Source organism: Aethalodelphis obliquidens, unplaced genomic scaffold, assembly GCF_003676395.1.
Source record: "Aethalodelphis obliquidens isolate GAN/ISIS:26980383/991018 unplaced genomic scaffold, ASM367639v1 scaffold7, whole genome shotgun sequence".
In the NCBI taxonomy this organism is placed as follows: Eukaryota; Metazoa; Chordata; class Mammalia; order Artiodactyla; family Delphinidae; genus Aethalodelphis; species Aethalodelphis obliquidens.
Window position 1 is genome coordinate 21,299,977 of NW_020837951.1, and position 16,216 is coordinate 21,316,192.

At 47.6% G+C, this 16,216-nt stretch overlaps 1 protein-coding gene across 11 annotated transcripts in view; it reads left to right on the plus strand.

The window, feature by feature from the left end:
- The first annotated feature begins 11,514 nt into the window (after positions 1–11,514).
- SUSD1 (sushi domain containing 1) overlaps positions 11,515–16,216 on the plus strand; it is a 141,594-nt gene continuing 136,892 nt past the window's right edge. For 10 of the 11 annotated variants that reach the window (XR_003432541.1, XR_003432542.1, XM_027105207.1 and 7 more), the window contains exon 1: positions 11,515–12,540. Coding sequence is in view for 8 of the 11 variants with exons in the window: in XM_027105207.1 (XP_026961008.1) it covers positions 12,435–12,540 (106 nt within the window). In the remaining 3 variants the exon portion in view is untranslated. Of the gene's footprint in view, positions 12,541–12,710; positions 13,006–16,216 lie in introns of those variants that run through there. The other variant, XM_027105210.1, reaches the window with a different exon arrangement.

A 16,216-nucleotide genomic window follows, 5' to 3' on the forward strand; every position in this document is an offset into this window, starting at 1 on the left:
CACCGCAATGAAGAGTAGCCCCTGCTCGTCGCAACTAGAGAAAGCCCGTGTGCAACAATGAAGACCCAGCGCAGCCAAAAAAAAAAAAAAAAAAAAAAAGAATGTGGGGCAAGAGATGTGGAGAAATATTTCCTGAGTCTGGGCGGGGTTGACCATGGGGGTGGATGTTTAGAGTTACAGGTTGCTTATGACAATGCTAAGAGGAAAAGGCTGAGCGATTTTTAATAAATTAATTTTCAGGTTTTTCCTGTCTTTCTTTTCTTCTTTCTAATTTTTCTGTATTAAAATGTTTCACTTTCCCAGGCGGCTGCCCAAGGTGGCAGAGGGTCAGGTCCTGGTGCTAATGGCCCCTGCCGTCTCCCTGAGCAGCTTGGTCAAGCAAGTACTGCGGGGCTGGGAGGTGGTGGACATGCCCTGTGAGGGCACCGACATTTCTGGCAATTTCTACAGAAGCAAGGTAAGATTCCTGACCTTCCTCTGCAAGCGGATGAACGCTAACTAACGAACGTGCAGCTGCCTCAGCTCCCGAGTCCCTTGCCGCATCTTTCGGACGGTGCATGGACGGCTTTCCCCAAAACCAAGTGATGCCAAGCCGCCCTGAGCCCTCAAGGTGTTTGATGGGACCCCACCGCCCTATGGCCAGAAAAAATCAAAGCGTGGTTCCTGCCGCCCTCAAGGCCATGCGTGTGAAGCTTGGGTGAAAGTGTGCCTCCCTGGGGTGCTTGGCTCGTGGCGTTGGCAGTGACAGCAGCCTCTGGAGGAGAAGAGGAAGGAGAAGACCAAGGTCGGTTACAGGAAGGAAGGGCAGCTCACGAGGCTACGGAAATAGGCTGAAAAGAACGTGGGGAAGAAAACTGATGAATACGCAGACGTCCTCAAGACTTTCAGATTCCTGGTCTGAGCCTAATGAAGACTGTTTATTCCTCAAAGGAAAAAAAAGAAAAAGTTCCATAATTCACCCGTATGATTTTCATAATCAGATGATGAACCAGAAAGTGCTATTTGTACATTAATAAATGTAATTCTTAAGAATATGCCTGTAATTGGTGGGGCCCTCTGAAAAGTGGGGTTCAGGGTGGCGTTCTTCTTGTTACAATTTAAGAGCATCCTCGTTCGGAGACACTTCCTGGGGAAGGCCTTTGAGAGCACCGGAGGCTTAGGGCTGGACATTAGCAGGATTTTCCTTTCAATTTCTGACTCTCTTCTCTGGGTATCTGTGGCAAACCAGATATCTCCAAGCCTTAGGAAATTTCTTTGCAGTTATTTTTTTGGGGGGTGGTATTTTTCAGAGAAAAGCCCTCTTCTGTCTGTCTTGTGTTCTCCTTTGGGTCCCTGTTTTCGTCTGTTGAAAATCTACCCATCTTTTAGGGTCTAGTTTGAAGGCTTTCTCCTTAATTATCTCTTTCTTGATCTGGGCAGCTGGAAGGCCCCTTATCTGAGGTCTCATAGGCCTTTGTTTAAGCCAGACAAATGCTTCTTAGAAACTAGGTTGATCTAGAAGCCATAGTCCTTTCTACATCTTGGCGGAGGCTACAAATGTAGTATGTGGTTTAAGGAAGACACGGAGCCTCCTTGCCTGCAACCTCCCCTTTTAGGCCACTCTAAACAGGTCCTGGGAGCCAGCCTGAGATGCCTTCAGGCTCATTACTTCTGGGTGAGGTGGAGAGCTGGTCTCCAGAAAGCCATTTCTAGTGTATTCTGGAGTCATCATGTTCTAAAAGACCAGAGGTAAGTGCAATGGACTGTATCCAACAATGTTAAATGTAATGGGTAGGCATTTAAGGTCGTACACTTGAGTTATACAAGATGTGAGTCTGTTACAAGGGTTTACTATTAGGACCTGTGGGAAAAGATCCACTTGATTCCACACTGGTCAGACTATTCCTCATGTATAGTGCTCAGTTTGGGGCATAAATAACTCTTTAGGTAGATGTAGCTTAAAACAACAACAACAGGGACTTCCCGGGTGGTCCGGTGGTTAAGACTTCGCCTTCCAACGCAGGGCAGGTGCGAGTTCAATCCCTGGTCAGGGAGCTAAGATTCCCACATGGCTCATGGCCAAAAAACCAAAACATAAAAAACAGAAGCAATACTGTAACTAATTCAATAAAGATTTAAAACAACAGCAACAGTAAAACAAAAAGTAGTGACCCAGAATGATGACACTCAAAGGCACGTCCTAGAATGCCACATGGAGAGGGAGTCCAGCTCAAATAAGCCTTGGTTTGTGAAAAGGCATATCAGTTGAGTTGAGAAGGGAGGGATTCTGAAGAGCCCGCGCGCTCACAACTTACAGTCACACCTACTGGTTTTACTGCCTGGCACTATTTACCATTCTGATAAAACATTACCCTGTGTTTCCATCAGGAACCCCTCCTTCCCAGCTCAGTCCTCGGGGTTTGGGTGAGGCTGACCCCACGCTCAGGCTGAGCCCTGGTAGCTCTAGGTTAATTATTGATCCCGTCCAGGACTATGGTGTGTTTGGTTTACTATAGGCACCTGTCCCCAGGGAGAAATAGGCTTCAGGCTTCTGTGTCACTTCTGGGAAAGAGCTTTCTCTCTCCACTGGATTTGAAGCTGAGAGGATGTAAGAACTGCTTTGCAGCCGTCATCACATAGTCGTGAGGGGAAAACCTGCAGAACAGAGCAAGCAGAGCTAAGAAGAAGAAACTGGATTCCAGAGGCACTGTTTGTGTTTGGTCAAGTCCCACCTTAAGTTAGATCTGTCAGTGAACCTCTTAGGTTATGGGGGCCAATAAATTCCAGTTTTGCTTTCAACATTTCGCATCCTGTGAAGTCACGTGAACCAAAAGTCTCCTAAGTAGCACACAGCAGGGAAATGAAGCGGAGGGACCCAGGAAAGAGGAATTTTGACAGCAGCTGGTGAGTTGGTAATGTGGAGAGCTAGTCGGTTTGAGCAGGTGCAGGTGGCTTGATTTCGAGGATGTGTGACACCTGTGTTTTAGGCGCGCATCTAAGGCTTGTGGCCTGTCAGCCTAACAGTGTGCCTGTTGTTGGCAAATTTTATTTAAGAAGTAGCTACCATGATGAGAAAGAATAATTTGATTTAAAAATTACCCGTGAGTGCTTAAGGTTTATTCCACAAACCTGCCAGAGAAAATCAAAGCATAAGAAATCTTTTGAACTGGCTAATACGTGCTTCATTTTCCATAACCCACTTTGGCAGAGATTCAAAGTTTCTCACTCATATCCATTTTAAACACCACTGTGCAAACAAGTCAGTACAATGTGGACTGTCATCAGAGTCTAGGAGACAGTCACCTGGGGATAGATCATCTAGGAGCCACCAAGTCCTTGAAAGAACAGGAAATGAGGCATGTAGGGAGATGACTAATCTGAAGATTGTCTACATTGGCTTCTTCCAAGGATGCACAGCTGAACCAAATATTAATATCCACTGGCAACCTAGGACAGACAGTGACTGACTCCAATCTTTCCTTCCTTCCTCAAATATGTAGAATACTTACTAGGTACCAGGAGTTTTGCCAGATACAGGGATAGCTGGTTAATACAGCACTCAAATGGCCTTGAGCAACTTATAGTCTAATGGGAAGGACAGACAATTAAATGCTGCAAGTGACTTATAGAGCGACTTTGGAAGTAGAAATGTATACTTAATATTTGTGTATTTCACTGTATGTAAATTATACCTCAGTTTTAAAAAACAGAAATTAAAAAAAAAGAATCACTTAAAAAGTGATACTGGGGGCTTCCCTGGTGGTACAGTGGTTGGGAGTCCGCCTGCCAATGCAGGGGACACAGGTTCGTGCCCTGGTCCGGGAAGATCCCACATGCCGCGGAGCGGCTGGGCCCGTGAGCCATGGCCGCTGGGCCTGCACGTCCGGAGCCTGTGCTCCGCAACGGGAGAGGCCACAACAGTGAGAGGCCTGCGTGCCGCAAAAAAAAAAAAAAAAAGTGGTACTGGAAATCCAGGCAGGGTATCATCAGAGCACCAAAATAGAGATGATTTGTGGAAGATATAAAGCAGATGTCAGATTAATAAAAACATGAAAGAGCCAATGCACCTCCAACCCATGAAAGCAGAAAGAAGCTCTTCAAAAAAGTGAACTTTCTAATTAGAACACCAGAATAACCTCAAGTTCAGAGACAACAGGGACAGGGAGAAGGAACTGGTATGATGGTGAACTGGTAATTAATTCATGAACCGCAAACATCTGCACCCATTTCCTACCTTAGAAGTGGTGGGTCCTGGATTTTTTCCCTAAGTGAAAATTTTGAGTAAAGCTTATTGCTTATCAAATAAGATGAGATTTATGATACATGAGTCTTCCATAGAAGGCCCTGGAGCCAGGGAGAGTAGCCATTGTGCACTTTCCCCCTCCCACCCTCAAAACCATTAGAGCTAGGACCACTGTAACCAAATCTCCATTTACTCCTAAGAAAGCAGGGATTCTCACCTGGCCTGGGGAAATAGATCCAAACTACTAATTCTAAACAGATGAGACTCTCATGTAAAAAAATAATGGGCAATTGAAAATCATGAAACAAATGAGGAAAACCAGCAGAAGTGTCATCCAATGCTACAAATCTGTAATACTAATACAGAAAACAAAATTCTGAGGAAAAATTATTCTGAATCCAGATTCTAGACACCATTACCCTATCATTTAATTATTTTGAATTCAGAATTCTCAACTCAGTTAATCTTTAAGTAAATGATGAGAGCAAAATCAAGATATATTTGGACATGCAAGGATGCTGAACGTTTATCATCCAGGAATAGTTTCTGAAAGAGATGCAATGTACCAGAAGATGAAGAAGAAGGAGGAAGGGGAGGACGAGGAGGAGGGGGAGGAGGGGGAGGAGGGGGATGGTGAGGAGGGGGAGGAGGGGGAGGGGAGGAGGGGAGGAGGAGGGGGAGGAAGAGGAGGAGGAGTGGGGAGGAAGAGTGGGGAGGAGGAGGGGGAGAGGAGGAGGAGGGGGAGGAGGAGGAGGAGGGGGAGGGGGAGGGGGAGGGGAGGAGGAGGGTGAAACAGGAAGACATAGGGCACAAAAACCAGCAGTTAGTAAAGAAGGAGGGGGAGGAGGAGGAGGAGGAGGAGGTTGAAACAGGAAGACACAGGGCACAAAAACCAGCAGTTAGTAAAGAAACCAGTAAAACCTGCAGCTAAGTCCATTGCAAAATAATTGAATACACTATTTCTAATTTGAAGATTGTACTATTTACCAAGGTCGGTGATATGAGTCTTCACTGTTGGCAGGTATTTATCAAGCAAAGTCTAGCTCCATCAGCCTTCACAGCTGTTGTGGGCTTCCTCAGCAATTGTGTCAGTCATGGTTAGAGGTGCCCCACTTCTCCTCAAGGCTGTGGGTGGCTGCAAGGGTCCTCAGGCTGATTCTAGGTCCGGAAGTGGGCTGTCAGCAGGCTTCCTTTTGGGGTTTGTGGGACAAACAGACCAACAGCTGAGGCTTCCTCAAGTGAGGCAGGTGACTCTGTGTGTGTGTGTGTGTGTGTGTTGTGTGTGTGTGAGAGAGAGGGAGAGAGAGAGAGAGAGAGAGAGAGAGAGAGAGAGAGAGAGAGAGAGAGAGAGAGAGAAGGAGAGAGAGGGAGAGAATTGGGTGACAGAGCCCCAGTCTCGCTTGGTGTTGCCCCTGCCTCCTGAGATCAGGAGGAGGATGGTGGAATACTATGCCAGCTGCTCCCTGAACTGCAATTGGAGTGCCTGAAGTTTACTTCCAAATTCAAATCTTCCGCTCCTCCAGCTTCTGCTGGTGGGATCACAGGATGTCTGAGTCCCGTCAGAGTGCCCTTGCCAGTGCAAAATGAGGAGGGAGGGCCTGCTCTACTGAGCCATCACTTCCCACCCACATTTGCTTTGCTTTTCTGAGAACACTAGTGTCCTGGATGGGTGACACATCAGACAGCACAGCTTCTAGCACAGCCATGTACAGTAGCCAATAGTCTACTTGTAACCCACGCTCCACAAACTAACTCCAGGTAGGGTGTTTGGTTTGCGTGTGTGTGCTCTGGAGGAGGGAGAGGAATGATGAGGAAGGCAGAATAATCCTGCTGTTTCTCACATGACAACAAAGTGTCTGAGAGTCATTGAGCTTTTAAGAATGATAAGTCTGGGGCTTCCCTGGTGGTGCAGTGGTTAAGAATCTGCCTGCCAATACAGGGGACATGGGTTCGAGCCCTGGTCAGGGAAGATCTCACATGCTGCAGAGCAACTAAGCCCATGTGCCACAACTACTGAAGCCCACGTGCCTAGAGCCCATGCTCCACAACAAGAGAAGCCACCGCAATGAGAAGCCCGTGCACCGCAACGAAGAGTAGCCCCCACTCGCCACAACTAGAGGAAGCCCGCGCACAGCAACAAAGGCCCAACACAGCCAAAAATTAAAAAAAAAAAAGAAACAAACAAAAAAACCAACAGTGATGGTGGCTTTAAGAATGGTAAGTCAGGGGCTTCCCTGGTGGCGCAGTGGTTGAGAGTCCACCTGCCGATGCAGGGGATGCGGGTTCGTGCCCCGGTCCAGGAAGATCCCACATGCCGTGGAGTGGCTGGGCCCGTGAGCCATGACCACTGAGCCTGCATGTCTGGAGCCTGTGCTCCGCAACGGGAGAGGCCACAACAGTGAGAGGCCCGCGTACCGCAAAAAAAAAAAAAAAAAAAGAATGGTAAGTCGAGACTTCCCTGGCGGTCCAGTGGTTAAGACTTTGCCTTTCAATGCAGGGGGTGAGGGTTCGATCCCTGGTCAGGGGGCTAAGATCCCACATGCCTCGTGGCCAAAAAACCAAAACATAAAACAGAAGCAATATTGTAACAAATTCAATAAAGACTTTAAAAATGGTCCACATCAAAAAAATCTTAAAAAAAAAAAAAGAATGGTAAGTCTACCAGTACTTGACTTAGAGACAGTCATCAGCAGGGCATTTCTCCATAGAGACATGTCCCTGTTATCAATGGGACAAATCTGCTTGAGAGGATGACTCCATTCTGGGAGGGTCAATGTGGCCCCTTTCAGGCGGCCTTGCGGTGTTCTCAGATGTCATGTCAGTTAGGGATAGATGTGTGTGACAAATGTGTGTGAGCGTGGAGTTACAGAGGGAGTGACTTTTATCTGTTTCAAACACTCTAATTTTCAACCAACATCATTCAAAGGCTTCAAACATTTAAATCATTCCTGGTAATGCAAACTTCAAGCAATAAGTTCAACACCAGAGTATATCCAACTCATTAGAATTAGATATTCGAACCATTCCCGGAATACCCACAGATGAGCAATTTATTTACAATTTGCAAGCCCGCTAGTAGCACGCCCAAGCCAGCCTCTGGGAAAAGCAGTACGTCATTTCTGGTCAGGAGTGTGATGACCAAGCAAGGGACTTTTCCAGGAAAGTTCCAGGATATATGGTATCCAGCCTCCCTGTCCCTCTTCTCCTTCTGGCTTTATATTTTATCCAGATGATAACCCACCAGGCAAACCCCAAACTTTACATTGTAAGCAGACACACTGAAGAGCTGCCAGGGGGAAAACGCTAGAGATAATAGCCGGTGTTCATTTTGTATTTTCCTGCCCTCCTCCTGCCCACACCTGTGGCTGCCTCATAGCCCGTTCAGGGATCTCTAGGAATCCTATCCATTTACGTCTCAGGGGTTGGGGGATGGGGCTTTCCAAGGGACCTTTTCTATAATTCTGATTTCCCAGGATCCAAAATTGATATGGGGAGTCCTACATGTTAGTGCCTGCCTGGTAAAATAAAAATTGGTACCTACGTATTTTTCTCATTGATTTTTAAAATCATGCTTAAATGTACAGCTCAGCGGCATACGTTCACCTTGATTTGCACCCAGCATGACCCACCCCCAGAATTTTTTCATCTTGCAAAATTGAAACTCTCTACTCATTAAACATCAACTTCCCACTCCCCTCTCCCCCAAGCCCCTGGCAACCACTCTTCTACTCTCTGTCTCTATGAATTTGACTACTCTAAGTAACTCACATGAGTGGAAACTTACAGTACTTATCCTATTTTATTTTATTTTTTTTTATTGGCCATGAGGCTTGTGGGATTTTGGTTCCCTGACCGGGGATAGAACCCAGGACCCTAGGCAGTGAGAGGGTGGAGTCCTAAACCCTGGACCGCCAGGGAATTTCCAGTACTTGTCCTTTTTTAACTGGCTTATTTCACTTAGCATAATGCCCTCAAGGTTCATCCACAATATAGCATGTGTCAGAATTTACTTCCTTTTTAAGGCTGAATAATATTCTATTGTATGGCTCTACCACATTTTGTTTATCCATTCATCCTTTGGTGGACATTTGGGTTGTTTCCACCCTCTGGCTCTTGTGAATAATGCTGCTGTGAGCATGGGTGTTCTTTGCTGTCATTGAATGTTTTGATTGTGTAGCAAGATGCATTAAGATAGACTTCAATATTTCTTAACCTTCGACGATGGGAAACAGGAACAAATCGGGAAGCTCTCTGGATTATGTATACCTGCTTGATGTACTTTAAGATCACTTCCACGGATCGGTCAGTAATCTCAATATTTTAGGTAGGATTTAAATATTTTGTCTAATCCCATGAAGGTTCACTGATGAGTAAATGACTACAAAAAAACTTTTTAAAAATTTAGAAGTTATTTTTTATTTTATTTTTTTGCGGTACGCGGGCCTCTCACTGTTGTGGCCTCTCCCGTCGCGGAGCACAGGCTCCGGACGCGCAGGCTCAGCGGCCATGGCTCACGGGCCCAGCAGCTCTGTGGCATGTGGGATCTTCCCGGACCGGGGCACGAACACGCGTCCCCTGCATCGGCAGGTGGACTCTCAACCACTGCGCCACCAGGGAAGCCCTAGAAGTTATTTTTTTAAGTGTGGAAAATTATAGTTTTTCTGGAGAGCCAGGAAACTGGCATTTGGTGGCCCAAAGCCTGAAGAAGCAGATTGTAGTGAACAATATATACACAGATGAGGAAAATAAAATGCTTTGAACTGGTAAAAAGCGTACTATGCATTTTTTCCCCAACAATTCCTACATAGTGGTTCTGGAGTAAATCTGAAAATATTATAAAACCTGCACAGGGCCTTCCCTGGCAGTCCAGTGGTTAAGAGTCTGCGCTTCCACTGCAGGGCGTGCAGTTCCAAGCCCTGGTGGGGGAAACAAGATCCCGCATGCCACGAAGCACAGCCAAGAAAAGAAAACAAAACAAAACAAAAAACCCCTAAAAATATGAACATTGTGTTAATATGTACAAATAGTAACTTGAAGTGTGCATATAATTTAAAACAATTTTAAATTACATGTATTTTAGTTTTTTTTTTTTTAACCCCACCTCCCATCTCTTTTAGTGGACGTTTTTGTGCAGGCCACGTGGCAAATCTAATCCAGTGCAGTTCTCAAAGCTATCTGCTTCACTGATGGCATTCTCTGCTGTTTGCAAGCACTTCTGCATACTTAATTGGGTGTGTGTATGTGTGTATTTACTGGGATTTGGGAAGCAGGGGAGAGAGATCTTTCAGGGTTTATGATGCCATCTTGAAACCAAAAGTCAATTTTTTCTTAGATTAAGTCATTAAAATCTTGATATCATGGGAAAAAAGAGCTCTCTCTAAATTCTCTTTTAGAAGATATTTGTGTATTGGTCGTGCTCTCTTAAAAGAAGAACACTTTTCTTAAGCTAAATATTTTCTCGGCAATGATCTCATTGCTCCAAATTTAACACTGGTTCAATATTCTCTTTTAATTCTAGTGACAAATACTGATGAGGAGATAATTTTTTATTCTGTGGTTCCATGAACTCATCATTGGGTAGGATGTAGTTTTTTTTTTTTTTTTTTTGCAAAAAAATATTTGTTTGAAAGCAGAAAATGAGCCAATAGAAAGAACTGATGAAAGTCACACAATCTAACATAGAATATGAGTATAATGTATTGTACTAACGTAAAATTTTCAAAATTTAAAAAACATGGTTCATGTAAACATACAATGAAAACTTATCTAAGATTTTATTTAACCAATTCATGAGGGACTCAGCAAGATGTTGACTTCAAAGGAGAACTAGTAAGATAATAAGGTTTAAAGGAAAATGTGAAGAACATATATGTATATATATTCCATATATTTCAGTTAGGAATGATGAAATGAATTTGCTAATAGATGCAAAACTGGGTAACTGATTTATATCATATAAGGCAAAATCTAATTCGGTTTATCTTATTTTTTATCTGGCAGAAATCACCCATATCTCTACTGGAAAAATTAACTTGCATTGCTATGGACAAGAATCTTTTGCATTATCATCAACTTTCTGCAAGTTAACTTTACCCCTACAGAGTTATAAATAGCATAGTCAATAGAAAGTCCATCAAAGGTGCACAACCCTCTAGAATCAATCTCCAGAAGGGCTACTACACAACACCCAGCACCCCACTGAAAAGACACCCAGTAATCTCTTTTGCCCATTTCCAAATTTTGGATATTTTCCCGACATCACCAATTAAAAAAAAATAAATATATATATATACTTATACACATATATACACAAATGTATTTAAATTTATTTATTTTTCAGGGGAGCATGGCAGAGAAGGAGAAGTATAGGTTGGCTTAAAAATGTCTTGAATGTATTTTTTGTTGAAACAGTGACATGATTTCAAAGTTCATGGAGAGCGGAGCTTAACGAAGAAACTGTCTAAATAATAGGAGATAGTTTGCACTACCTGCACTGTCCATCTCCTGCTCCCCAAAGCAGGCTCTTATCTTTGCTGAGCAAAAAATAATTAGCAAGAAAGCATGCTGCAAAAGGGCCTCGGAAGTGTATTTTTAACGACTTCTTTTTTTTTTTTTGCAGTATGCGGGCCTCTCACTGTTGTGGCCTCTCCCGCCGCGGAGCACAGGCTCCGGACGCGCAGGCTCAGCGGCCATGGCTCACGGGCCCAGCCGCTCCGCGGCATGTGGGATCTTCCCAAACTGGGGCACGAACCCGCATCCCCTGCATTGGCAGGCGGACTCTCAACCACTGCGCCACCAGGGAAGCCCATAACGACTTCTTTTTAAGGCTGCACAAGTGGAACCCTTATATGGGCGTGTTCATGGGTGGTTAGGGTTAGAGTGGGCTCAAGGCACAGAGAGAAAGCAAGTGAGGATATGGGTGAAGGAGTGGAAGGCTCTGCTCTTGGGGAGCCCTACAGACATCTCGAGCTGAAAGCCTTCAACCTGGAACTTATTTTTTCTCCCCCTGCAGCCTCTCTACCCTAACTTGCCACAATTCCCTTTGTGTTTCTGTCTCAGTGACTCCTGCCACCATCAACCCAGTTGCCCAAACCAAAAGTTTCGGTGACATCTGTAATTTCTCTTTCCTTGTCCACCACAGTCCACAGGCCATAAAATCCAGTGGATTCCACCCAATACCACTCTCATTTGCCACTTCTCTCCACACTCATTGTCAGTGCCCTGCTCCTGGACGTGTCCTCTCTTGTCTGGAGCCCTGAAGCAGCTCCAGGCCGTCGCCCTGCCTCCTCAGACCCAATCCCAATCCCACAGAGCCGACCCTGGGAGCCTTTCCTGATGAGGTCGCGCTTCTGAAAACCCCGTGACAGCTTCTGAGCAACCTCCTTGACATGCTTTATGAAGTCTTTATTTCCGCAGCTCACTGCCGCTCTCCAGCCGTCCGTTCCAATCTGAGGCGGTCCTGCTCGCCATTGCTAGAATACACTCTAGTCTGTCTCTTTGCCCACGCCTCTCACCGCTTAGACTCCTCTCCCGCGCCCTTCTCACTGTCAGGTCTTCGCTTACTTCTTCCTGAAGCCTCCCTGACGCCCCAAGCTGAGTGTCCTCGGAGCAGCAGGAAGTCCTGCCAGCTCTCTCGCCCCAGACGGTCTTGTCGCCTGGTCAAGCCTGTCGCCCCTGGGTGGCCTGGACTGGCGGCTTCTCGCCCTTGGAGCTCCAGCCACGTCGCCCGGCTCGCTTTCAGCTTCTAGAAGATTCCCGCTCCTTCTGCCCCTCACCCCTCTTCCTTTGCCACCCCGGGGGTGCCTCCCTGAGCTCCCGACCGCCTTGGATCCCGCGATCGTTCCACACGCTTAAAGCACGGGAGACAGTTTCCTTCTGGCACAGTCCGGGACTCTACGTTCAGCTGTGTCACTAAGCCGGACCCGCAGCGTGTCCCCGGGCCCCCCGCGTACCCGGCGCGCAGCAGGGGGCACGGCCAGGTGAAGCCGCGAGTGGCTGAACGAGTGTCCCCCTTGGCGCGCGGGCCTGGCGGGGAGGAAGGGCCCGCGCACCGCCGCCGCCGCCACTCCGCGGGACCCCGCGGAGCCCTCAGCTCCCTAGCTTGGCGCCGGAAGCGGCCCGGCCGGCCCCCTCCCTGGGGCGTCCGACGCCTTATCTCGGCGCCTTGGGGCGGCAAGAGGAGTCGCGGGCGCGCCGGGAGGGAGGCGGCGGCATGGCCCGGGGGCCCCGGCGCGCCGGCTTCCCGCCTGGGCGCCTGCTGTCGCTCCTGCCGCTGCTCAGCCTGGCCCTCGGCGTGCCCCCAGCGCCGGGCGCGGACGGTGAGTGCAGGCGGGGAGCAGGCGCGGCGCGGGGTCGGGGGGCGGCCCGGACTCTGCCCGGCGCGCCCCGGACGCTCCCCCGCCCCTGGGCCGGGCTGGCGAGGAGCCTGGTAGCTGGGCGCAGGTCGGGGATCGGAGGGCGGGGCTCCGAGAAGCGGGAGGGCCTCCCGGGCGGGCTTCTCCGCCTCAGGCCCGGTCCTGGGCTGCGGGAAACAAATGCGCAGCGGCCCGGCCCGCGCCCCCGGGGGACCTGGCGCGAGTGGGGGCCGGGCGCGAGCGAGGGGAGAGGCTCTCTCCCCGCCAGGAGAGCCGCGCCCGGCGCGCGAGGGCGTGGAAGGGCGTTCCGCCTGCACTGTCACGCTTCCGGCCCGGCTGTGGCTTTTCCGCGACAAATTCTTGACCCGGAGCAGTTGTCTTTCTACCTTTTAATTTTTTCCCTTTGATGAAGAACCAGATGCTAATAGGGTGAGGAAGAAGTGTAAGGAAGTTTACGGGAATAAAGCAGTTATTAAGCCATTCATTCAACAGATGAAGGGTCCTTGAATAGTTTCCCTGTGAAGGGTGTGAGGGCCTTGTGCTGGTCCTTACTGAGCTCATATTCTGCAGAAGACAGACGAGCAAATAAGCCATTTCTAGGCAGTTGGAGTAGTTTTTATTCCCCCTGCAGAACGCAGTGTTGAACGTGGTACGAGTTACGCAGAGGATTCAGACACGGAGGGGAGATGGCATTTACTCAAATAACTGTAATAAAGGCAGAACGCCATCAGAGGCGTTCTGAGGTGGGTGGTCAGAGGAGGGAAAGACGACTTCTGACCAAGGGAATCTGGTGGCCTCATGGATGAGGTGACCTTTGAACTGGGCCAACAACGATTGGTAATATTTGGTTATGGGAAGAGGAGGAAAAGGCGTCCCAACTCAGAGCAGAGGGCACAGCAGCTCTCCGCAAATACGTGTAGAATGAACGAATTCCAGGTGGAGGGACAAAGTGAGGAACCACACGAAGGCATGAAAGCACGGGGGCTGTGTTTCAGTTTGACTGGTATGTAGGAGGTGCGTGGGGAATGGGGGGCAGAAAAGCAGGTTGGATTTAGCCAGAAGGCAGAGTGTTGTGATTGGCAGACCAAGGCATTTAGACTTAGTTGTTCCTGGGCAGCGAGTAGCCATTGGAAATCACTGCAGATTTTAGTACAGGGAGTGATGTAAAAGCTGGTATAAGAAAAGCTTCCAACTTCCTTCATAAAATGAAACACTCCTCCTATAGTGGATGGCAAATTCTGTGTAAGGAGATATGAGGGGACTTTGTGGCTCAGACTCCCGTTCCCCTCAATTCTCTTTACCTTGGGACTTTTACCATCACTGGACGGTGTTTTTCTTGACAGCCAAACCTCCTGGAATGGCCATTTTTATACATCAGATGCTGTGGTGGGCTTTCTAACTTCCTTCTCCAACTTGGTCTCCCACGGCAGTGTGTGTAAAAGTTTGCAGATGCTTGGAGCCTATTTCAGAATCTTTGTGTTAAGACTGTAGCCTAGGAAACTGTCCACTGGGGTCCCATTGGCTCGCTGGCCTGAGATGGTTGAACAAAGTAACTACCTAAGGCCATCCATCTGCAGCAGCTTAACGGCTGTGGGGTGAATTTTGGGAAATGGAAGCCAGGGTTACCTGGATGAGCCCCCTCTCCTTATGCAGGCATTTCCCCATCATTTACAACTGTGTAGAACCTGGTTTGATTAAGGGCAGGTTTCCTTGCAGTGGTCAATGTGGGAACTGACTGGATGCTTAGGGCCATTGAGGAAGTTGTAATATCTGTTCTAGAAGTTCTGAGGCCGGAAGACTGGCCCCACAGTCATGACAGCAGGAGATGAGGACTGCATGTAGGTGATAAGGTAGAAAGGGAACTGGAAGGACTTAATGACAGATGTTAAGGTGCAAAGGAACAGAAAAGGGAAGTTGGAACACTAAGGGTTTAGGACTGGGTGACTTGGGTATATGGGTCTGTGGGAGGAGAAAAAAAGATTTTGGAAGAAAGATGCCTAGTTGTTTTGGAGATCCTGAATTCGAGGTAATGCTAGGACTTTCAGAGAGATGAAACCAACAGGGAGTTGAGACTGTGGACAGTAAGTGTGTGCAAATGATGGAGACTCGATGGTCACTTGAAGCCTTGAGGTTGATAAGAGTAAGAGGACCAAGGACAGATTCTTGGAAAGACTAAGTTCAGATGGTAGATGCACATGGAGGAGAAAGAGCAGTGGCCACATAAATTGGAGGAAGACCGGGCTAGTAGAGCATCAAGGAAACCAGGGGAAGGGGAGCCAAGTGAGTGGAGACTGAGAACAAGGCTTTGGATTTGGTGACTCTGTCAGTGGAAGCCAGAGCTAGCAGAGCACTGAGGGTGAGAGCCAGATGCAGAGGGCTCAAGTGAGTGCAGGACTTTGGCTGCAGAGTAGATATTCTTTAAAGAAGATAGAAGATAGAAGGAAAGAGAAGTTAGCATTCAGTTGGGCTGGCCAGGTCAGTGCAAGAAATTTTTTTGCTGGGGGAAGTGGTAAAGCAGACTCCGGCACGAATGAGGGGAATTATTGGGTAGAGGGAGAAACTGAAAATGGAAAAATAAAGGAGATATTTATTGGAGCAGGTCAGAAAGCAAAGTTGGTCTACAAGTGGGAAAGCTCGATAGGGAGAGGGGAGGGAAGGAGAAGAATGGAGAACAGCTCTTCCCTTCCCCCACAGCTAGCTACTTAGTGCTGTTCATTTTTCAAAAGCAGCCCAATTGTCCTCCCTCCTGGAGGCCCCTCTGTACTGTATTACATGGGCCACTACACACTTACTTATATACATACATATTTATAAGGTACCCTTGCTCTATACACTTACACCATATTGCAATGTAATTGTTTACTAGACTAAGAGCTCCTTGTGCGTAGGGACTGTGGCTTGTATTAGGAATCTGGTATGGAAATAAACGAAGACCACTCAAATGAGAAAAGGCTGTTTATTCAGAGCTTGCTCTAGCAAAAGAGTCAGCGATCGTCATTTACATTTGTCAGAGACTTACAGGCAGGCCGGGGAGTGTAAAGACTTTACAGTGGAACAGAAAGGAAGGTTTCAGGTATGCCCGGGTTGGTTGGAGGATGTTGCCATTGGGAAGCTGGAGATAGCTCCTCTCTGACAGTAGGCATCTCGTGTGATTGGTTAGGGGGGTGTATTTGGCTTTCTCTGATTGGTCCTAAGTTTGAAGCGTGGGCAAAAATTATGGAAGCTGTCCAATATTGATTAAATCCTGACCACTTGGGACTTATTGCTACAGAGGTTGTGGTTTGACTTCCTAGACCGATGGCTGCAGATTATGGGTCAGAGTTCTATTTTTATGTGTGGTCTAGGGTTGTCCATTTGCCTATTCAGTCTCTCACGGTAACATTGCTGAATTACGTTTAATTGTTATCCAATGCGTTTCAGGGAGGAGAGAGTGGGGGAGCCAAAGTCAGGTGGCCTGAGTGTGAGGGAAGTGTGAAGTGGTAGTTGGTAGAGCAGGAGGGTGTTGGTGGTGGGCATGGTGCCAAGCCCTAGGGGAACAGAGAGGTTAGGAATGGGCCAGGAGGGCTGGAACCAGTCAGTCCTGTTTCTTAACCTTTTCCTGGCATTGCTCTGAGTCTGGGAGCGGCTGGGGTTTGGGAAG